Below are 23,853 nucleotides of genomic sequence, written 5' to 3'. Positions count from 1 at the left end.
AAACATTTATTAAAACGTTGCACATTTCTACAATCAATCGATAAGATAACACAAGTGATAGGATTCTTTCCAATGTACAGTAATTCGTATGGGTATTTCAAAACAAACACACATACACAAATGATCCCTTACATAACCGATACGTATACTTTACGTACACATATTCAACATTTTGCAGAAAACATCTATTGAGATGACCCCTCGCCCGAGCTTGTGCTCAGGTGTCAATTTCACCTGTCGATACCGTGGATGCTGATGACGTAACACAGGCAGTTAATGTTTGTATCAAATAACGTCCCACTACCCCCTTATTTTTCTAAGTTTTTGGTATTTTCATCAGTAAAAACACATTTTAGAGCATGTCTCAAAATTTATTCCCTCGGTCTACATTAGGTAGATGTTTCTTGAAGCGATATTTGTTATTTAAGTAACTGTAATACCTCTGAATTTTAAATATAAGTCAAAAAGCATTTTTCTAGCATTTCCGACAGTACTTATTTATAGGAAGTCGTGATCCATGCTGTCCCAATATCGGACCACCTCTTCTTTCATGTCAGCAATATTTGTCAGGTTTTTCTTATTGACACTTTCCTTCATAAGTCTCCAAACATTTTCTATTGGATTTAGGTCAGGGCTATAGCTTGGCCAATCTAATAATGTCATATTTTGGGTCCGAAACCAGGCCTGTGAGTGCTTTGAACGATGTTTTGGGTCGTTGTCCTGCTGACAAATCCAAAACTTTCCATAGAACACGTGAGCAGATGGAAGTAAATGTCCCTCGAGAATATCTGTGTACCGCTCACTGTTCATATTCCCTTCAAATACACAGAGAGGCATTGCCCCTAACACAGATATGCCACCCCACACGTTAAATTTCGGACTGTACTTTGGGCGCTGATACAAAGGTTTTTCAGTTTGTTTGGTCCAGAATTTCAGTGTATTAGGAAACAGCCACACAGAACTTTCATCTGAGAAAATCACATTGTCCCAGTTAAAATTTCTATGCTGTAAGCACCAGTTCAACCTTCGCTCCTTTTGTTCAGGTTTCATGATCGGTGATGGAATTCCTCGACTTTTCTGCCAACCCATTGCATGCAGCTCAGTTCTAATTGTCTCCTTACAGACAGCCACAGTTCCTCTATCAATCATATCCAGCCTTAAGTTTTCTAAACTCCTTCGTTTGTTTTTAGAAACAAGAATACCAAGCCGCCTCCTGTCACCGACAGTCAATTTTCTGGGCCTACCTGCGCCTCCCTGGTGCTCAATGCCATATCCATTTGCAATATTTTCAAAACACGATAAACAGTGGACAAAGGGATGCCTGTTCTACTTGAAATCACTTTAGCTGATCTGATGTCCTTGTTATAATACTCTAAAATCAACTTCCTCTTCTCTAAATCATCCATACTGAGGATCACTGAAAATGTCGTCTGCTAGCAAGTAAACAAAGGGGGATAACTCTTCACAAACTAATGAAAAAGGATTAACGGAGTTGTCTCTCTTGAATGAAACCAAGCACTTGATAGCTGGTCAAGGTTGTTTATACTAGAAATCCACTAAACATATTCCTAAAATTTCAATAATTTCTGGTCATACTTTGACAAAATAGCGTATTTTGTTAATATTTTGTTTCAAACCGAAACCGGTTTCATAAAGAGGTTGCGGAAGAGTTTTGTACTGTAGTACAATATTTGCATGACGTCACACTGTAATGACGTCACTGCCCTGGTAACCAACGTCACGATGCATGTCAGTTGTCATCGCCTCGTACAGCCTCCTACAGTAAACTACTCCGTAGCACCCCGTTTCTTTGTTTGCAGTTGCTTCATTCGACTACCATCACTGGTGGAAACATTGCGTTGAAGTTTTTCGACGGATATAATGTCTCAGTTCGACTTACAATTAAACAGCGACGCGGCAACGTTCGCGATGTTTACATTCCCACAATGCATTTAAGTTGTAGAATGAATGAATTCACGTGTTTGTTACAAATGAGAAAATAGTTATGTCAGAATGTGACCTAATTGAGAGGTCATCGGTTATCCAATCAAATCGTTAGAATCTCAGGTCAAGTCGTTACGACACAGGTCAACGCAATACGACACCCGTGTGCCGTACGAGATTAGTATGCAACTACCCATACTTTGACCACGTGGGTAATAAATGCATGTATGTGCTAGAAAAAAAATACGCAGATGCGTTTGGTTATATACAGTACAACCAGAAATTATTGAGAATTTAAGATTGTAATTTTATTTATTTTTATCACTCATTACTCACGTATTAAATGTGAATATTAGCAGAACATAACTCCAGATTCAAAGACAGGTTAACACTTAGTATTTTGTCAAGTCACCATGGGCAGCAATGCAGGCTTCAATGCGGCGGGGCATACTACTGATCAAAGAAGTTATAGGAAGTCGTGATCCATGCTGTCCCAATATCGGACCACCTCTTCTTTCATGTCAGCAATATTTGTCAGGTTTTTCTTATTGACACTTTCCTTCATAAGTCTCCAAACATTTTCTATTGGATTTAGGTCAAGGCTATAGCTTGGCCAATCTAATAATGTCATATTTTGGGTCCGAAACCAGGCCTGTGAGTGCTTTGAACGATGTTTTGGGTCGTTGTCCTGCTGGAAAATCCAAAACTTTCCATAGAACACGTGAGCAGATGGAAGTAAATGTCCCTCGAGAATATCTGTGTACCGCTCACTGTTCATATTCCCTTCAAATACACAGAGAGGCATTGCCCCTAACACAGATATGCCACCCCACACGTTAAATTTCGGACTGTACTTTGGGCGCTGATACAAAGGTTTTTCAGTTTGTTTGGTCCAGAATTTCAGTGTATTAGGAAACAGCCACACAGAACTTTCATTTGAGAAAATCACATTGTCCCAGTTAAAATTTCTATGCTGTAAGCACCAGTTCAACCTTCGCTCCTTTTGTTCAGGTTTCATGATCGGTGACGGAATTCCTCGACTTTTCTGCCAACCCATTGCATGCAGCTAAGTTCTAATTGTCTCCTTACAGACAGCCACATTTCCTCTATCAATCATATCCAGCCTTAAGTTTTCTAAACTCCTTAGTTTGTTTTTAGAAACAAGAATACCGAGCCGCCTCCTGTCACCGACAGTCAATTTTCTGCGCCTCCCTGGTGCTCAATGCCATATCCATTTGCAATATTTTTCAAAACACGATAAACAGTGGACAAAGGGATGCCTGTTCTACTTGAAATCACTTTAGCTGATCTGATGTCCTTGTTATAATACTCTAAAATCAACTTCCTCTTCTCTAAAACATCCATACTGAGGAGCACTGAAAATGTCGTCTGCTAGCAAGTAAACAAAGGGGGATAACTCTTCACAAACTAATGAAAAAGGATTAACGGAGTTGTCTCTCTTGAATGAAACCACGCACTTGATAGCTGGTTAAGGTTGTTTATACTAGAAATCCAATTAAACATATTCCTAAAATTCTCAATAATTTCTGGTCACACTATAAAACCATCAGGAGATGTAGCAAACTGACTTCAAGTGAAAACCATTTACACATGTAACTGAACACAAAGTGAAATCTTGATCAACAACGGAGCTGTTACTTAAGACATTGTTTCATGCATGGGTGCTCATTGAGTTCTTCCAGGTGAGCGGAAACGGAATTTGATGTGGGACAGAAATACACCGGCCCCAAACTGAGCTATATATTGTGCGCGTCTGGCGAGAATAATACGCTCGGTCTCCCAAGCAGTTACTAACCTACCCCAGTTTTTTTCAAGACACTTGATTGACGACTTGATATGAACAAAAAAAACAGACAGGGATGGGGTGGGAATGGGTTTGAGCGATATGAAGGTCGGGTAATGGTGTGTGTGTGTGTGTGTGTGTGTGTGAACTCACCCAGTGTTCTGCCAAACCTACACGAACGAATGGCAACCGCAGAATACATATTTACACAAACGTATGTGACATTTACAGAATCATTTCTATTATGTACAGATGTAAGCATTTTATCAACATAGTATTAGTAAAATCGTTCATGAATGGGGATATTTATTTCATTCAATAGTTCTACACAAGCAGACTATATTTGAGCTTAATAGACCTACCAACATTAACAAGTTCATATACATAAGTACAAAACCATCAACTCTTGTGACATTTTCACTGAGGGAATAAACATAAATGCTACTGAAGACAAACCCAATTAACTCACAAAAGATTATTCATGTTCAAAACCTTATCTTGGTAAGAATATTTTGCTGCTTTTCACCAACTTCTGTTCTGCTATGAAAAATATGTAGGGGATTACGGATTGCATGGTTTTCACCCAACATTGAATTTCTCTACTGCTCCCTAAGTAAAGAACTCTCCGACAGAAAGTTAATATTCATATGCATGGTCCGTCTGCTGACCTTGGTGGCTAATGTTGGATGTTAGTGGAGAGCACTCCAAGCACAGGGGTTCGAATCACTGTTTGGACAATAATTCTAAAAAATACAAATCTAGACTTTTGCAATTGTATATTGTCTTTATATGTTATAATTAACCTTTACTTCAAATTTGAATGAGACCAGTGAAGAAATGAATTTTTAAGAAAGTTCTACCGCTGCACTCATTACATAAAATACAGAAAATCATTTCTTCACCAATCTCGTTCAAATTTGAAATATAGGTTAATCATAACATATAAAAACAATATACAATTGCAAAAGTCATGATTTTTATTTTTGAAAATTATCGTCCAAAAATTGTTCGAACCCTGTGACTCAAAGTACACATGGAGAGAAATAATTAGGTCAGCAGAATATAGCATTTCACAGGGAAGAGCATGTCAGGTGTCGAGGCGGTGCAGAGTTCATCCCTAAGGTCACTGGAAACAAAAGCTCATGGGTCAACTGCACGACAACTCCCTGAACATTTCTTTTCTAGAATCAACCGTTTCTTATTGTATCCTGTCTGTATAAAACCTGCCTCATAACCACTGGTTTAATTTGTCTGGATTATTTACATACATGCATCTGAATCTTGCCAAGCACTATGTCCAACAACAAAACAACACACCCTGACAACAAAACAACACACTCTGTCAGCCATGTAACATGATCTCATGAAGACTTTGGCCAACCTGTACTCTCAACAAGGATTTCGACATTACATCAGTAATCATCACACAGCGACCACAGACAACCATGATCTGTTTAACATAATTTACTTGCCATAAACACTACATGATACATGTCTGCATATTCAACATTCCTTCAAACAATAATCTGTTAAGATCCAGATGACTCAATATTCGTCACAATTTTCAGTATATTCTTTGCTTGCAGTAGTAGAGGCATGTCAATCATGTTTCCGTGAAAGGTGAAGGCCCCCTGAAATATAAAACACCAGATATGTGTTACTGAGTACAGAGTCAGAGTAAATACTGTCTTATTAATGATTACACCCTGGCAGGAATTTTAACAAACATATCAATCCACATGGTTCATCCAAGATATTTTTATGGATTAAACTTCTTTTTTAATTTCTCTCACAACGTTTCGAGACCATTCCAGGTCCCTTCATCAGGTGAACTGGCAGTTAGGACTATGACGTCGTCACTAAATGCCACTGAAAGACATCACATGGTTCATGTTATGAAATTGATGCCAAAATTATCCAGGCAATTAATGTGAAACAGAGGTGCCAGTCACATGCATTTAAATTATTTTTTGTCCCATGACCAACTTAAAACAAAATTAAAATCATATATACGAAACATCTGCACAGTTTAGTCATATATTCATGGGATCCCCAAATCCATGTTTTGAACTTATGAGGAGTTAATACTCATTACTGGGGTAGTCAGTGTTGTTAAATTACATTTGTGACGTCATTCCATGTCCATTTCAGGAATGGAGCGATTTGTACCAGTTTCAAACTAAAGCCTTCATTTTGTCATATTGACATTTAATTTTGATAACAGAAATATTCCCAATACTTTGAATGTAATTCAAGTAGGATAATATCCTCGTAACTCTCCATTCCTTAAAAATAATGTGTTATCAAAATTAAATGTCAAAATGCCAAAATGAAGGCTTTAATGTGAAACTGGTACAAATCGCTCCATTCCTGAAAAGTAATGGAGCAAGCAGACAATGGAATGACGTCACAAATGTAATTTAACCTCTACACCACAATGTTCACCAACATCATGTTTTGTGTGCAACATGCTACAGCCTTGTAACTCTACACATTGCCTTGGTATCACCCAACGGTAGGATTCAGGGCTTGAGTAGGAATGCGGCTTACTGTATGTCACTGTTTGATTTAATGTAGACATACCACTACATCAGTTCAACTGGATCTCTTTATGGAAGAGGCAATTTCTAAATATTTCAGTAGGAAATAGTTTTCAGCAGTGTTGAAATTTTTTCTATGCGTGTAGATTTGTAAAGTTGGGATACACACGTTTCAAGAGATCTGCATACCTTGCCTGACTCTTGGTGCTGTTGAAATGCTGCGACCAGTTCCGTCGCCCACTGCACTCTCTCCTCACTGGGAGTGAATGCATCTCGAACTGTGGAGACCTGACCGGGGTGGATGACCTGTTTCCCAGTGTAACCCATCCTAGCCCCCTCCAGCGACTGATGGCGTAGAGACTCTGTGTCTGGAGAGAGACCACATCTGTTACAAGCCTGAATTACATCTCCTTGTATGAGTGGGGAAGGCTTTACACCGCTTTTAGCAATGTTCAAGGAATATCACGAAAGGTAACACCAGAAACAAGCTTCACACATTGTACATGTGCAGGGAATTGAACTCAGGTCTGCGGTGTCACAAGGAAATGCCTTAACCACTATGCTATCCCAACACCCCTCTCCATACATAGCAAACTAATTTTTGCAAAATAATACTGTCCTCTCTTGGTGCATGTCTGTGTGTCCCTCTGTCCATCTCTCTACCTTCATGTGTGTTGTTTAATGCCCCTTCATCAATATTCAAGCAGCCTGTAAATATCCAAGACAGATACTGATATCTCAAGCAATGATCCACCCCATTAAAGTAATATAACACACCATCACCCAAGTCACCAAGTCTGGGCCCCGTTCCTCAAAGTGAGGTGAGGTGAAATAGGGTTTAACATCGTGCTTGAGAATATTTCGCTCATATGACGACATGCATGCATGTGTATGTGTATGTGCGGCTGCTTGTACTAGCCCAGACTGAAGCTGGTTTTATAGTGCTAGCCCACTGAGATACCATGCCGCAGTGAAGCATGAATACCCCACTCAGACACATTATACTGACTCCGAGCCGACCAGTCCTTGTTGTACCCATTAATGCCGAGCGCCAGGCAGGGACCAACAAGTACCATATTTTAACGTCTTTTGGTATGACGCGGGCAGGGTGCACACTTCAGTTTCACGAGAGTTTCAATGGTCATTTAATAAACCTTCAGGACAAAAGGGGGGAAGGGGGTGCACACCCCTGCACCAACACCCCACCCCTTCTGGATCCACCTATGGCTAACCTAGCTCTACACTGATTAGCGAGGTCCTCATGTCTTCCATACATTCCTGATTATAAGGCAATAACGATCAAACATGGACTGCGGAACTATTTTGTTCTATAATCCCAACAGGGTAGCACATGGAGAACTACCTTTGATATTGATGAAGACCAGGTCAATGGCCTGCAGTCGGAACGCCTTGGCCACCATGACCACCTTCTGTCTGGCGTAGGTCAGTTCCCTTGCATCTGTCGTCCTCACTGCCCCTGGTACACAGAAAACAGGCACTTCAGTCTCATCATCAATACACATCAGTAAATATAGCACACATCCACAAGAAATGTTCACTGTCCCGTAGGGCTGGGACGGGCTGGGACGGGTGGGTAATGAGTTGGATCCGGGTACCCGTCTCAATACCCGGACCCGTTATGATCATGTGACTAATAGATTCAACAATGCAATATGTTATTCTTTAATGATTAAAAGGTTGTCTTGTCTTGAAGATTTAGATATAATTTACAGTCACCTGTTTTGAATATAATACATGGTTAAGATATTGAAAAACTCAGAATTTTAGCCTCCGAGCTGAAGAATATATTGCCATTTCTTACAAATTCGATTTCAGGGATTAACATAACAGGTATCCAGGTAGGGTAGGGTAATAGGGGGTGGGGTACCCGGATAGAAAATTTGGACCCGTCCCAGACCTACTGTCCCGCTCCCACTATATCATAAGTGTTGGTAGTCCAGGGCTCCAGATAATTTTTCAAAATCAGGAGTACGTACTCCATATTTTTTCAATATAAGCGTACTGGAAAAACTTAAGAGTACATTTAGAGTACTGAATGGAATTTAATGGCATATCAGTAATCTTGTGTTTCGTTTCATATATGCACCACAACATTGCTACTCTTGTGTAAACAGGTCAATAAACAATAAAACAATACTTTTTTCAGATAAATATGTCTGTTAATGATTCTAAGACCGTACACCATTGCCGTGGTTCTTATCTGCTACGTTTTCTAAATTATTTCTACCGTATCGTGCATATGTTTTATCCGTACATACGCGCCGATACGGCCCTTATCTGGAGCCGTGGTAGTCAATGGTGTGCCATGGTTTGCAAAACATTCAGCTGATTCATCATCCATATCATTATCCACAAATATTGACCAGAGGTTGAGGAGAACATCAAGCAGGTTGTCAATCTTGAAAATGCCACCTAAACAGCTTTAGATTTTACAATCTAAACAGCTAAAGACAACATCATTTTCAAGTTCTTGGGCTACTAACAGACTTGTCTTTCAAGTGAGCTGGTTTGGGCAAATGATTTATCAAAATTAGAAGGCCGATTCATATTCTATCTCTGTCAAATCCGTAAAGTTCAATCAGGATATTCTTACCAATATCTGCACAGAAGTCGTCTGAGCCAAACACGACACCGTCCATGTAGAACACACCTTGTGTGGAGTACTGTCTGGCCCTCTGCAGGACATCCTGCATGTTTAGAACGCCCTGGGCACTCTCCACATAGGTCAGTAGGTATGGACAGTAGTCCTTGCGGTCAGCAGTTACAGATTGCAGGAGGTCAGTGAACTGCAGCACACAGTACACACTGATGGTTATAGCACATCAAACAAGCTTTCTGCTTCACCTAGGGTTTACGTCCGTAAATAACATTTGTCTAGAGAGTGACCATGAAAACTTAATTGTATGGCAATACAAAGTATGAAGAATGTACATGCAACAAACAAAACACATCACTTCCTTATCAGGGCATATGGAAAACTTTTGGGTAAATAACTGCCTTTAATTTCATCATATACATCTAATATATGTGAAACAATATTTATAACATTAAAATGGCTTAAATAAATGACCAACAACCAACACACATGTGTCCCCTCTCTGACCTGTCAGCAACACACATGTGCCCCCACTCTGACCAGCAACCAACACGCATGTCCCCACTCTGACCTGTCACCAACACACATGTGCCCCCACTCTGACCAGCAACCAACACACGTGTCCCCACTCTGACCTGTCACCAACACACATGTGCCCCACTCAGACCTGTCACCAACACACGTCACCCCACTCTGACCTGTCACAAACACACGTGTCCCCACTCTGACCGGCTCTGACCGGCAACCAACACACATGTGCCCCCACTCTGACCTGTCACCAACACCCATGTGACCCCACTCTGACCTGTCACCAACACACAAGTGCCCCCAAGTTCTGATCTGTGACCAACACACAATTTCCAAATCCATAGATTTGAGACATGCAAACTATTTCCACAACCTTCACACAATTCACCTGTGTTAGATCTTCTACGGTGTCCACTTTAGGCAGGAGTATCGTTTGAGGAAGTCTGTCAGCCTTGAAGATGACCCTCAAGTCCTCCTCAACAAGACCACTGGAAACAGAGTTGACTCTGACAGCACAGTCCACTCCTGAGAAGTCCACTTCATCCAGCATCTGACGGATGTTCTCTCGAGCGTCAGCCTAAAACATAAGTTCAAGGGATGAGGATGTCAAGTGTCAAACAAATGGACAGCTTCGAGGAGGGCTTCAGCGAAACACAAATTCAAATGATCCATTAGGTTGCTTCTTATCAGCATTTTTTAGTGTACAGCAAAGATTTACAATTATGCAAGCAGATGACAAAGAGTTCTTGGCTGGAAAGCCCCAGTTTAATTCACAAGTACATGTGTGCAGGCTTTTACACAATGAGCAGTCATTACTTGGAATCATGACTGCCAAACATAACATAACAACCATATTACCAAAACACAACATGATATGCACAGTGGCAATACACTACAGCATCTGCGCAGACAGTGGAAGGTCAGTTACTTCATCCCTTGTTGAGTCATACCCAACAAACTGTGTTTTAAAGATGGTACTTGTTACCACCCACCCTGAATCTCACCATTATGGTAAAATAAGAATTACTGGCCAAGCCAAGGGGACAGTGGAGGAGGCTAGGGGTTAAAGCGTTCGCTCGCCATGCCGAAAACCCTGGTTTGATTCCCCACATGGGTACAATGTGGGTAGCCCATTTCTTTTGTCCCCCACCTTGATATTGCTGGAATATTGCTAAAAGTGGTTTAAAAAAACAGATTCTCACTCACTCTTACAACTAGCTCAAGTTCTTGAGAGTTATATTCCTAAATGATATTTGACTGGTTTAAGCTAGTGGGTAGCTGCAGATATTTGTAGAAGTACATTCCGGCACTCTGGCTGACCAAAAGACAACCATGGCATGTAACAAACTATAAACAGCCTAATATGTTGCAATTCATAGGCATCAACATTCACCAATGCATCATCACATCTATATTCTCAGACAACACAATATACACCAAGCTCTATTCATCAATATATTAATATATGTTTTGGCAAAACGTGTCCAACCTACATTTTTATGAACAATTAAATTATCAACAATATATGCTATATCCACATTGTACATTGAGTATACATGAGATTGAAAGACTTTAATTCTTTCCTACATTTGCTAAAGCACAAGTGGTGCTGAGGCCCCAGTTTATATCTGTAATCTAAATAAAACTGATTGAAACAAGACATATTCAGATTGAAAGTTTAGACTAGAGCAGATATTCAACGGCTTGCAAGATTTTCAATCACTGTTTATGATCTATGAAACATAAAAATTCATGCACAAGTTATTTCGAATTCAGTAACACAATACATGCATGAACAAAATCTTGCATTAAATACTATATTACGAAATAGTCCTATCATGACACACCTTGTCTTAGTTCAGCTAATAGTGTACACTGGGAGTATGGTGGAACCTGGTTTAACTTTTAAGTACCTTCTGACTAAGAGCCACTCCGTCTTCGCACTCCAACACAGCACAATCCACTCCGAGCTTCGGCACTTTCCGCAGCTTCTTCACATCATGTCCAGGTACGTACATCAGGGTCCGCCTCGGGATGTACGGCCGATCATGGTAGGCTTCTGACCTGCTCGAGTAGTGTCTGTGTGGGACAGAGCAGGGCGGGGTGCTAGGGGATGAGGGGGAGTAGATCTACTGGGGGTACACGGAGAGTCTGTACTGCACACACCCTGGAAGTCTGTGACATCAGTTGCTTCACACAACCGCATAAAGCTGAAAGGGTCCTCATCTTCATCTTCTTGACATAAAAGAATGAGAAGAACATTGGTTGGCATGAGCAAGGTGCTTGGGTACAATAACTGCGACATAGTAATGGCTGTATCAACTGTGTGTAGACACTGGGATAACAGGAATTATTGAATTATCTGTTTCTTGTGAATAAATAATGCTCTACCAAAGACCATAACTCTTCTGTATGACTTATTGTATTACATGCATGATTTGCATGACGTTTAACTGTAACGTAAAAAAGCTGGAATCAAGGCATATACTGTCACCAACAGGTTATTATACTGGACAGTATATATACCTTAATTGATGCCACAGAACTTTCGCTATGGTTATGAGCATATTTATGTACGTTGTTGTACGTAATTCAATGTATTCACCCATTCCTTACCTCCTTCAGTTGGGCTTATCAAAGCCTTCCCACCAACATCTGATTTCTTGAATTGACTGCCCGCAAGCGGGTTCTTATTCGTTCTTTTTGTTAACTAGACATAGAAATCCTCAGTTCTGCGGCCATGAACTGCGGGGCTATAAGTTGAGAGTTACCTCCCCTTGACCATTGCACTTGACAGTTCAGGAAGCGTTCCACTTGTTTCTACAGCCGAACGTGCGTAATATCACATATAAGCATAAAGGTCAAAATAGGGCTGATTTTTTAAATAGACAATTTATTCCAGGACATGATGAAACTATATATTTCAATAATGTTTGATTTCGTGTACTCCTCAGCAGTATAACATAAGTTGCAGATATGTGTAACACTGTCTTTCTGGTAACGAAGTTAGTTGGTTGGTTACAGTATTTGTTTTGTTGTTGTTGTTGTTGTTATTGTTTTGTTGTTGTTGGGGTTTTTGTTGTTGTTTCATGGGTTTTTCTACTTTTTGTCCGGGATTTTAGCCCATTTTGCTTTTTTTTTATTCGCTTTGTGTGTGTGTGTTGTGTGTGTGTGTGTGTGTGTGTGTGTGTGTGTGTGTGTGTGTGTGTTTGGGGGTTGTTTTTGTTTTTTGTTTGTTTGTTGTTGTGTTTTTTTGGAGGGTGGGTCTAAAAGGTGACTTTGCTATAGCTAAGCTGTAATACTGTTTAAAAAACGTTCCAATCACTCATGATCACATGCCACAATTGTGGAAGGGTGAATATTGAGCAAACTATATTACCCATCAAAAGTTTAGACTCACTTAGAGCACTCACTATATGTTATGTATATATATATGGTTACATCGAAGATGGGTGAGTGAGTGAGTTGGGTTTTACGCCGCTTTTAGCAATATTCCAGCAATATCACGGCGGGGGACACCAGAAATGGATACATCGAAGATGCATTTCTCCACTAACTTGGGGGAACCAACTGCAAACCTTATGCAGATGAAATGCGCAAGGATCATGCATCAAATTTCTGAAAAGCATGACTGTGCAAATATCGTGCATGTGAACAGCTGCGTTTTGGTGTAAAGTTTTGTTAAGAATTCGCCAATTTTCACCGAGTTTAATCATTTATTGAACTCAGGGATAATAATCTTTTCAACGTTACGAATTTGTTTTACAATACATTAGTTCATGTGTAAACAGTACCTTTAAACAGTATGGAATATTTTGCAAAATCTAGTTTAGAACAGTTGACTGAAGTAAGTGGCTACATTTACACTAGTGAGTCTAAACTTTTGATCGGTAGTATATATATAACGATGTTAAATCTCAGACCATGGTTGGTTTGTTTAAACATGGTATAGGTAGCTGAATGACGAAATGGATATTCGCCTATACCTACACTTGTGACACCTGATTTATCTAGAAGGAAGTAGGAGTAAAGAGCATAATATCACAGTGGTTATCTGGACAATTGTGGCTACATTAACATGTGTCAGTATCTGAAGTACACTTACAGTTAGTCATCGTATGAACTTTGAATTTTCCTTGTCAGTCAAGTTGACCTATATTTTACACAACACTGTTAAACTTTTTGTCTTTCAATCGTCATTCGCTTCTGGTCTGTGATGTTTATGTACATAGTATCCCGGTCGAAATCCTCAAAACAAAATTACACTCTGATTGGATCTAATGATCTTTGTAGTTATGAAAAGCTGATTCGTTGATTCAGTGATTCCAGTCCGTTTAGTCGGTTCAAAATGTAGTATTTTTGGTATTTTCTCGTTATTCTTGTAAAATATATTGTTCACGAATTAGAGACCGATGTGTCCGACTATTGACAAACCGCACAAGAACTGCACTGGTGTCATTTGGTACGTGACTGGTTCGTTCCACAAGGGGACGGTGGGGTTAAAGCGTTCGCTCGTCACGCTGAAGACCCGGTTTCGATTCCCTACATGGGTACAATGTGTGAAGGCTATTTCTGGATTCCCCCCCGCCGTGATATTGATGGAATATTGCTAAAAGCGGCGTAAAACTAAACTCACTCACTTAGTCACTCATTCCATAAGCTGCATGTTTTACCTCTTTGAAACTCATAAATCACTCATTTCTGTATTCGTTTCCTTAACCAATGTTTCATTCGAGGAAATACGTTTTCAAACAAAGGTTTACATCGTAGGTGATACCCCGGATGTTGATGTCCCCCATTCTCGTCCCCCACGCTGCCTAGTGACGCTGTTCCACTTCCCTTGACAAATCGGATATTTTGAATATAATGTATTCCTGGCGTCACATCCGGCAACCTGGTTCGCTGGGTACGGTGCGCTGACGCTACACTGACACAGGCAATGACTACACAATGGCGGCCTCCGCTGGGCAAACACGTTGAAGTGGGGAAGTGAGTTTAGTTTTACGACGCTTTTAGCAATATTTAAACAATATCACGACTAGGGACACCAAATGGCCCAAATGAGCTTCACACATAATACCCATGTGGGGAATCGAACCCGGGCCTTCGGTGTGGCGAGCGAATGCTTTAACCACTTGGCTACGCCGCCGCGCCCATGGCAAACAAGGCGACCCGCCATATATATATACTAGAGGAAAGCACAGGAACGGGTGATTAGATTTGTTTTTCTTAGTAATTTCATCAATACTATAGCAAAGTTTACGTTACGTGAATAACGACCACATTTTTAATTTAGCAAAGGAAAATATTCCTTAGCAGTTTCGAGACACTAAAATTCGTCGTTACAGAGGCGAAATGTAAACGAGACACATTTTCGACAGCGATATACACGTTAATAAACTGATGTGCAAAAGAAAGTACACAGGTTGTGTTTCTTCCAATAAGATAAAAATAACAAAACCTTTTGATGAAATGGAAAATGTATGTTGAAGCACACTGCAATACACGTGTTTTATCAGCAAAATGACATTGTAACAATACACAGCGATGTAGTGATGACCACTGCAAACGGTCCCTACGATGCTGGAAGGTCAAGGCCATTCCACGCAGCGGTCGGTAGGCCCATACATGCGAGCAGGACGAAGTCGTCTTGTCACTGTGAATCGGCTTACGCGATGACCCAATGATGTGGCTGCTGATGACGTCACCGTCAACATCCAGTTGCGTAGGTGAATAACCCGCAGATAGCGATCCTCTTGGGGTGTTGTGACTCTGGAACGTCCACTTCTGGGTCGATCACATGTCTGGCCTGTCGTACTGAAACGGTTAAACAGCCGAATTATGGTTTGTCTTGTGCAACCCAATGCCCTTGCAATATCGCTGTTGAAAGCACCCATTTGTGTCATTCCTTTGGCCCGTTCTCGTTGCGCCGACGTCAATCTTGGCATTTCCTCGTGAGATTTCTGTCAAGTGATTGTTCAGTCTTCACGACAAACAGGTTTTATACTCTCTGTCAGAAAAAGTGCTGGTGCATGGGACAATAATCACAATTTTGCAAAAATTCGTGCAAAACACGTACAAATGTTTTTGGTTGCATTTTGGCAAATGCAACATGATGGTTGCGTTCTATACAATCAATGTTTTTCAATAATTGTATTAGTTAGAACGCATATTTGGGATTGCAACAACAATTACACCTGTGTACTTTCTTTTGCTCGTCAGTTTATTTTGTGTCAGCCCGATGTTGTCACGAGATCGTACACATGAAACTGAACGACAATGTTGATTAAATATCGCAAACATCAGTTTATAATTTAGCAATTTTGAAGATGCAATTGTCGCTGTTTTCTGATCCGTAACTTCCGAGTTTAGCAAAAATATTAATAACTGGACTGGGAGGGTGGTTACTAATTGTGTTGAATGGTTGTGTTTGTCATTGCCTCTGATAATTGGCCTCTGGATTTTGTCCATATGAAAGGCATTATATTATTGATATTTGTTTTCCGATTACCTATACTGAAATATATCATACCTAGACCTAACAGTCTTGAAGATAACCGTGAAGATCCTGGTTAGAATTGATCTTCAGTAACCCATGCTTGTCATAAGAGGCGACTAACGGGATCGGGTGGTCAGGCTCACTGACTTGGATTGACACATGTCATCGTATCCCAAATGCGTAGATCGATGCTCATGCTGTTGATCACTGGATTGTGACGGTATTATTTACAGACCGCCATTATATAGCTGGAATATTGATGAAAACTAAACTGAGTCACTCACTTGGAGAGATATTTGAATAATTTCAATCAAATGTTTTTGGACTGTTGGTGTGCTTGTAAAATAATGTCGGGTCTAAATATGATAATAATATAGAATACATCCATTATTAATATCAATAACGTATGATTTGTACATAATTTTGCAAAAGAATCATGTATAAACGTTTTTCACAGTGTGATGCAAAAAGCATCAGATTATACCGCTTTTAGCAATATTCCAGAAATATCACGTCGGGGGCACCAGAAATGGGTTTCACACATTGTACCCATTGAAATCAAACCCGAGTCTTCGGCGTGAAGAGCGAAAGCTTTACCCACGAGGCCACCCCGGCGCCCCTGACCCGTCAGATAACGAGATAACGGTGGGATTAGTGTACATATTTAATCTATAAGGAAGTGAGTGAGTAAATATTGCTTAACGTCGCATCAGCAATATTGCAGCTATTGGCGGTGAGCGAACGCTTTAAACACAAGGCAACCCCACCGCCCCACTTTCAGTTAGAAAAAGCGAAGCCACTTGCTATTCAAATAAGTTCACCACGGTAGGTATTCTGAGGGATTCCGGGTCAATGTGAGTTCACAATACCTTGGAGATGAGAACCAGTGGCGCAGTAATTCTCTGTGCAGACCAGAAAACTGTGAGCGGGTTCGAATCCCAGTTCGTCCCAGTTCCAGGTTTGTCTATACCATACCCCAGGGATTTACCAAATGGCTTTTCTTCCATATTAAGCTGACACGCCTTGAAATAAGTAGAATATGGTCATAGAGGCTAAAAGAAGGCGTTCTCTCACTACTTTCCCCTTGTCAAAAGACTAGCTGAAAAGGGGGTCGATTGTCAAATAGCTTTATGTCATCCGACCCCGATGTTTAAATCGTCGCTCTTGTTTTCAGTCACAGGTTGTTTGTTCCAGACTCGATCAATCAGTATTATAACTCGGTGTTATACTACAATCACACTGTCTTAACACTTATTTGCTGTTTTATGCAAACCGCGACAGATGCTAACAGTAGAACACGACATGCTTAAACATTTCGCAAACACCTGCACCCGTATGGTTGATGTCATCTCTGAATGAACAATCCTGAATATGTCGATTCTCCGAAACCTGAATCGACTATGGAGCTCCAGATCGTCAAACAATTCCAACGGGTTCGTTCTGTCTCTGAATATCCGGTTTCTGTTCAAGTGCCGTCTGCGGTGTCGACATTCGTCACCACTCGCCCCTTCCGTAACCTCTCGGAATAACACGAGTTGGTCACGAATGCGGTGTCGATAGACTACGGCCGCCATTGCTCAGCTACGCCTAGGTAGGTGGCGTAACTCCTGGGCCTAGATTTTTCGAAGCTCTCTTAGCCCTAAGATAGTCGTATGTTAATGTTAATGTATGGCTCTTACGACTATCTTTGCGCTAAGAGAGCTTCGAAAATCTAGGCCCTGAACGTAAAGTAAGGCGTAACTTTTCTAACGTCATGGATATGCATTAGGGCGTAGATTTGCGCTTGTGTGCAGTTCACATTTACGCCCGGACTAGAACTAGGAGATATGCATACGGCCACTGGTGTCTGTTTCAGTGGTTATTTCCTACAATAGTCTCAGCTGTGTTGGCTTAAATTGCGCCCAAGAGGATCAGTGTTGGTGGATAATTATTATTCTATAGCGTTGAGTTGTCATCTTTCCATCCATATTAACACGCCTACATGACATGTAATTGAAACCAAGGAAACGTATTCAGTTCACTAGATTACTGAAACAATTATAGTTGTTATGAATCATAAATGCCAAAAGGAAACAACAGAATAATTCTTTTTGTTTCTCATAAAGCAATAAAGCAGCCCGGGTCTGTGGACGAGTGAGTCGAGGGTTCGAACCCCGGTGCGTCATACCAAGAGGCGATGATTTAGCCCTGTCTGGCGTTCGGCATTTGGGAGATACAACTGCTTCGACTGGCCGGGGTCCGTATACTTTGTCTGAATAGGGTATCCATGTTGAACAACGATACGGTGAGTGAGTGAGTAAGTTTAGGTTTACGCCGCACTCAGCAATATTCCAGCTATGTGGCGGCGGTCTGTAAATAATCGGGTCTGGACCAGACAATCCAGTGATCGACAGCATGAGCGTCGATCTGCGCAATTGGGAACCGATGACATGTGTCAACCAAACCAGCGAGCCTGACCACCCGATCCCGTTAGTCGCCTCTTACGACAAGCATGAGTTACTGAAGGTTCATTCTAACCCGGACCTTCACGGGTGACAACGATAAGGTGTCTCAGTGGGGTGTGGGGTAGCATTATAAAATATAATATGAGATATGTCCATCCAGGTGCCATCCATCGCAACACTCTCTGAAACATATCCACCTTCGTAAATGCCACACTATGGAATCCTAGAAGGGACATAGTCACATTTTAAGGCTTTCTTTTACACATCTTAGATGGGGCGACAATGCAACAACGCGACATATTTTGACCCTGAAAAGTGTCCCATTGTCGCGCTTTGGACGAATAAAACATATTTTTCAAAGAGCGACAAATAGCCAAAGTGTTGCATTGTCGCGTTCTTGGTTACTTTTGACACTGTTTGCTTGTTTTGTGAGGGCAACAATGCGACGATGTCCCTTCTAGGATTCCATACCATGCACACTCTTTTGTTAATCAAACCTTTTTGGTTTTATTTTCACCCCTCCATACTTAATATACTGCCCACAAAGAGAGGAAATTGATGAAAGGATAGTGAAAGTGTAATTATGATAAATGTGTAAAATTAGTTTCGCGCGACAGGATCATTTCCTGGTGAATCCACCCTGTTCGTATACCGTATATATTGCTCGCCGTACCGTCTGAAGGGCTACTCCAAGATGAGTCATGTCGGTGGGTGTCGGGTCTCTCTCATACGCAAAACCACAATGGTGTCCTCACAGGTTTATCCTCACTATGGAGGTAGCCTGCAGAGGATTAGGATTAGTGATGTTGTTTTATAGAAAGGGGTCGTCTCATGATTTAGCTGATCTTAACGCATGGCCAAGGGACAGATTCCCAGCTGATAGATTGTCAGACTGACATCAACTCACCAATTATCCATGTTCAATTAATGTCACTGAATAAATTTCATCTTGTTCACAGGTAAATATTACGCAGGAATACGTAACCTTGTCTATCCAGGTTATAAGTTTAGAATACAGAAGTGACGCAACACCAGTGTGCATTGGAGATGTTGCAAGACAGGCTGTCCCGCAACCATCAACACTGCCAATGATTTTATTACGACATATCGAAACACCCACAACCATCCGGCAAACCATAGCAAGATCACAGTGGACAAATTCCTTGCCAATTTGAAGCATATGATCAAGTCTGATACCAGACCCATGCCTGCCCTGTACCAAGACGGTCTTCAACGTAAGTGACAAGTTTTACATCTATAGCATTTGCTTATTTGCATGGATATGGATATTGATAAGAATGGAAACGTGATTTTCAAGACAGAATTGAATCAACCCTTTACTTTTAACACCGTAAACACTTTAAACAAAGTAACATACTCAGTTGTAATAAAAGGTCAACAATGGCATTTGCTTTTTTGCATGGATATGGATACTGATAAGAATACAAACGATATTTTCAAGTCAAGTTTATAACGATGCTTTGATATCATATTTTAGGTCTCATTTCTGAGAAACCAGATGTTGCTGCTATTGCTCCGACATTCTACAGCGCCCAGGCCAGCCTCTACAGATCACGAGCCACAGAACTGCCACCTCTTCCCAGACGGCGATCAGACGTCAACATTCCCGACAACAACATTCAGACCTTGTCCGGTGAAAACTTCATCCTCCATGCTGACGACAAGATGATCATCTTCACCAACCAACCTCCAACACCTTTCCAGAGCCAACACCTTCTATTGCGACGCACCTTCAGTGTAAGCCTTAGTATATACCATCAGCTCTACACGATCCATGCCATGGTCAACAACAAGATGTTTCCTCTGATTTATGGACTTCTTCCAGACAAGAAACAGGCAACCTACCATAGATTCTTCAGCATTACCAAAGAGAAGTCATCAGAGCTGAATATCCATCTTCACCCTGCATTAAACACTTTGACCCTGCAGCCCAGAACGCCATCCAAGACGTGTTTTGGTGTCACCTGAAAGGCTGTTTATTCCACTTCAGGCTGGCTATCTGGAGAAATGTTCAGAAATGTGGCTTGTAGATGCGGTTTGTGACTGACCCACAAATAGCGAAGTCTGTGAGAATTGTGACTTATCTGAATGACCCAACTGTGAACCAGTTTGCGGACTATGTGACACTGCAGTGGATTGAGGGTCCTGGTAGACAGGTGTGGAATCACTTCCACACTGTGGGTGCCAGGACCACAAATCATGTCGAAGGATGGCATGCAAGACTAAGCAAACCTGGCCAGAATCACCCCAACATATATAGATTCATTGACCTTATCCGAAGAGAGCAGAGCCACACTGAGACAACAATGCTTCAGATCCTACACGGTGCTAAGCAGGCCCCCGGTGCAGCAGAAAATTCTACTCGGAAATGGTGCGAAAACTCCAATGGAATTTGTCGATTGCATGTCACATTTAGTTGGACTTTAATTGTAATTCAGTGCTATCATGAAAGGTTGTCCATGCAGTGCTATTCCCAATCCAGTGCTTATTTCTTCCATAGTATGTTACTCTGTTTAAAGTGTTTACGGTGTTAAAAGTAAAAGTTTGATTCAATTCTGTGCCACTGTTGAGTGTGTTACTGTGTTGAAGAATTAAAGTCTTATTTAACTTTGTATCACTATTGCCTGTATGTTCTTCTTCTGCCAGACAGAAAATACTGATACGGTCCCCCAGTAATCCCTTTGTTTGGTCGTTTAATACGCCTGAGTGCTTCAGTGATTGTGAACAAAAGGTGCCTGCACAGTGAGGAGACCCCTCCTCGCATAAGAACTACATCCCATAAGAACTACAACTTAAAGCTGAGCTAAGCTGAGCTGAGCTGAGTATGGTTTTACGCCGCTTTTAGCAATATTCCAGCAATATCACGGCGGGGGACACCAGAAATGGGCTTCACAAGTTGTACCAATGTGGGGAATCGAACCCGGGTCTTCGGCGTGACGAGCGAACGCTTTAACCACTAGGCTACCCCACCGCCCCACAACTTAAAGCAACACATGTTATGGTCCAGTGCACAGATTAACTACATGCTGTCACCTGCGTCTGCTTAATGGATTTGCCCAACACAAAACACATAACACACAAAACACATAACACAGAAAACAAACAACACACACAAAACACATAACACATAACACACAAAACACATAACACACAAAACACATAACACACAAAACACATAACACAGAAAACACATAACACAGAAAACACATAACACACAAAACATATAACACACAAAACATATAACACAAAAACACATAACACACAAACACATAACACAGAAAACATATAACACAGAAGACACATAACACACAAAACACATAACACACAAAACACATAACACAGAAAACACATAACACACAAAACATATAACACACAAAACACATAACACAGAAAACATATAACACACAAAACACATAACACACAAAACACATAACACACAAAGGCACATAACACAGAAACACATAACACACAAAACATATAAGCACACAAAACATATAACACACAAAACACATAACACAGAAAACACATAACACACAAAACACATAACACAAAAACACATAACACACTAAACGCATAACACAGAAAAACATATAACACACAAAAACACATAACACACAAAACACGCAACACACAAACACATAACACAGAAAACATATAACACAGAGAACACATAACACACAAGACACATAACACACAAAACACATAACACAGAAAACACATAACACACAAAAACATATAACACACTAAAACACATAACACAGAAAACATATAACACACAAAACACATAACACACAAGACACATAACACACAAGGCACATAACACAGAAACACATAACGCACAAGGCACATATAACACGCAAAACATATAACACACAAAACACATAACACAGAACACACATAACACACAAAGACATATAACGCACAAGACATATAACACACAAAGACACATAACTTACACAAGACACGCAACACACAAAAACGCATAACCTGCAAAACATATATACACACAAAACACATAACACACAAACACATAACACAGAAGACATATAACGCACAAAGGCACATAACACAAAACACATAACACACAAAGGCACATAACGCAGAAGGCACATAACGCACAAAACATATAACACACAAGGCACATATAACACACCAAGAACACATAACACAGAAAACGCATAACACACAAAACATATAACACACAAAACATATAACACACAAACACATAACACACACAAGACACATAACACACAAAGGCATATAACACAAAAGACATATAACTTACACAAAGACATATAACACACAAGACACATAACACAGAAAACATATAACACACAAAACACATAACACAAACAACATAACACACAAAACACATAACACACAAAACACATAACACACAAAGACATATAACACGCAAAGACACATAACACACAAAGACACATAACACAGAAAACACATAACGCAGAAAACACATAACACACAAAAACACATAACACACAAAGACATATAATACACAAAACATATAACACACAAACACATAATACACAGAAGGCATATAACACACAAAACACATAACGCACAAAACACATAACACACAAAACACATAACACACAAAACACATAACACACAAACATATAACACACAAAACACATAAACACACAAAACACATAACACAGAAAACACATAACACACAAAACACATATAACACAAAAACACATAACACACAAGACACATAACACACAAAACACACATACACACACAAAACACATAACACAGAAAACACATAACACACAAAACATACATAACACACAAAACACATAACACACAAAACATATAACACACAAAACACATAACACACAAAACACATAACACAGAAAACACATAACACAGAAAACACATAACACACAAAACATATAACACACAAAACACATAACACACAAAACACATAACACACAAAACATATAACACACAAAACACATAACACAGAAAACACATAACACACAAAACATATAACACACAAAACACATAACACAGAAAACACATAACACACAAAACACATAACACACAAAACATATAACACACAAAACACATAACACACAAAACACATAACACAGAAAACGCATAACACACAAAACACATAACACACAAAACACATAACACACAAAACACATAACACACAAAACATATAACACACAAAACACATAACACAGAAAACACATAACACACAAAACATATAACACACAAAACACATAACACAGAAAACACATAACACACAAAACACATAACACACAAAACATATAACACACAAAACACATAACACACAAAACACATAACACAGAAAACGCATAACACACAAAACACATAACACACAAAACACATAACACACAAAACACATAACACACAAAACACATAACACACAAAACACATAACACACAAAACACATAACACACAAAACA

The 23,853-nt window shown here is 40.2% G+C and overlaps 1 protein-coding gene and 1 long non-coding RNA gene across 7 annotated transcripts; one reads left to right on the top strand and one right to left on the bottom strand.

Annotated features, from left to right (window-relative positions):
• The first annotated feature begins 5 nt into the window (after positions 1 to 5).
• On the top strand, positions 6 to 20,996 carry LOC124265468. Its single transcript, XR_006895463.1, has 3 exons — positions 6 to 16; positions 7,106 to 7,109; positions 20,898 to 20,996. It is a non-coding gene; the product is annotated as an uncharacterized LOC124265468 (long non-coding RNA).
• LOC124265463 (citramalyl-CoA lyase, mitochondrial-like) lies at positions 5,198 to 14,232 on the bottom strand. Of its 6 annotated transcripts, none has more exons than XM_046700262.1 (7): positions 14,070 to 14,232; positions 11,347 to 11,668; positions 9,822 to 10,010; positions 8,903 to 9,095; positions 7,652 to 7,765; positions 6,478 to 6,656; positions 5,198 to 5,379 (listed from the first exon to the last, which is right to left on the bottom strand). In XM_046700262.1, exons 2-7 carry the CDS (start codon positions 11,449 to 11,451, stop codon positions 5,278 to 5,280), a joined length of 882 nt encoding a protein of 293 aa, XP_046556218.1. In that variant the 5' UTR covers positions 11,452 to 11,668; positions 14,070 to 14,232; the 3' UTR covers positions 5,198 to 5,277. The 6 variants fall into 6 exon arrangements, with proteins under 6 accessions (XP_046556218.1, XP_046556219.1, XP_046556216.1 ...); XM_046700263.1 differs by having other exon boundaries at positions 11,347 to 11,665; positions 14,107 to 14,228; XM_046700260.1 differs by having other exon boundaries at positions 11,347 to 11,665; positions 14,070 to 14,171.
• Positions 20,997 to 23,853: the final 2,857 nt, after the last annotated feature.

The sequence above is a fragment of the Haliotis rubra genome, unplaced genomic scaffold (assembly GCF_003918875.1).
Source record: "Haliotis rubra isolate DU_JTF1 unplaced genomic scaffold, ASM391887v1 Scf98, whole genome shotgun sequence".
Taxonomy (NCBI): Eukaryota; Metazoa; Mollusca; class Gastropoda; order Lepetellida; family Haliotidae; genus Haliotis; species Haliotis rubra.
The sequence above is the reverse complement of the archived record's forward strand: the minus strand, read 5'-3'. Positions and strand labels throughout refer to the sequence as shown.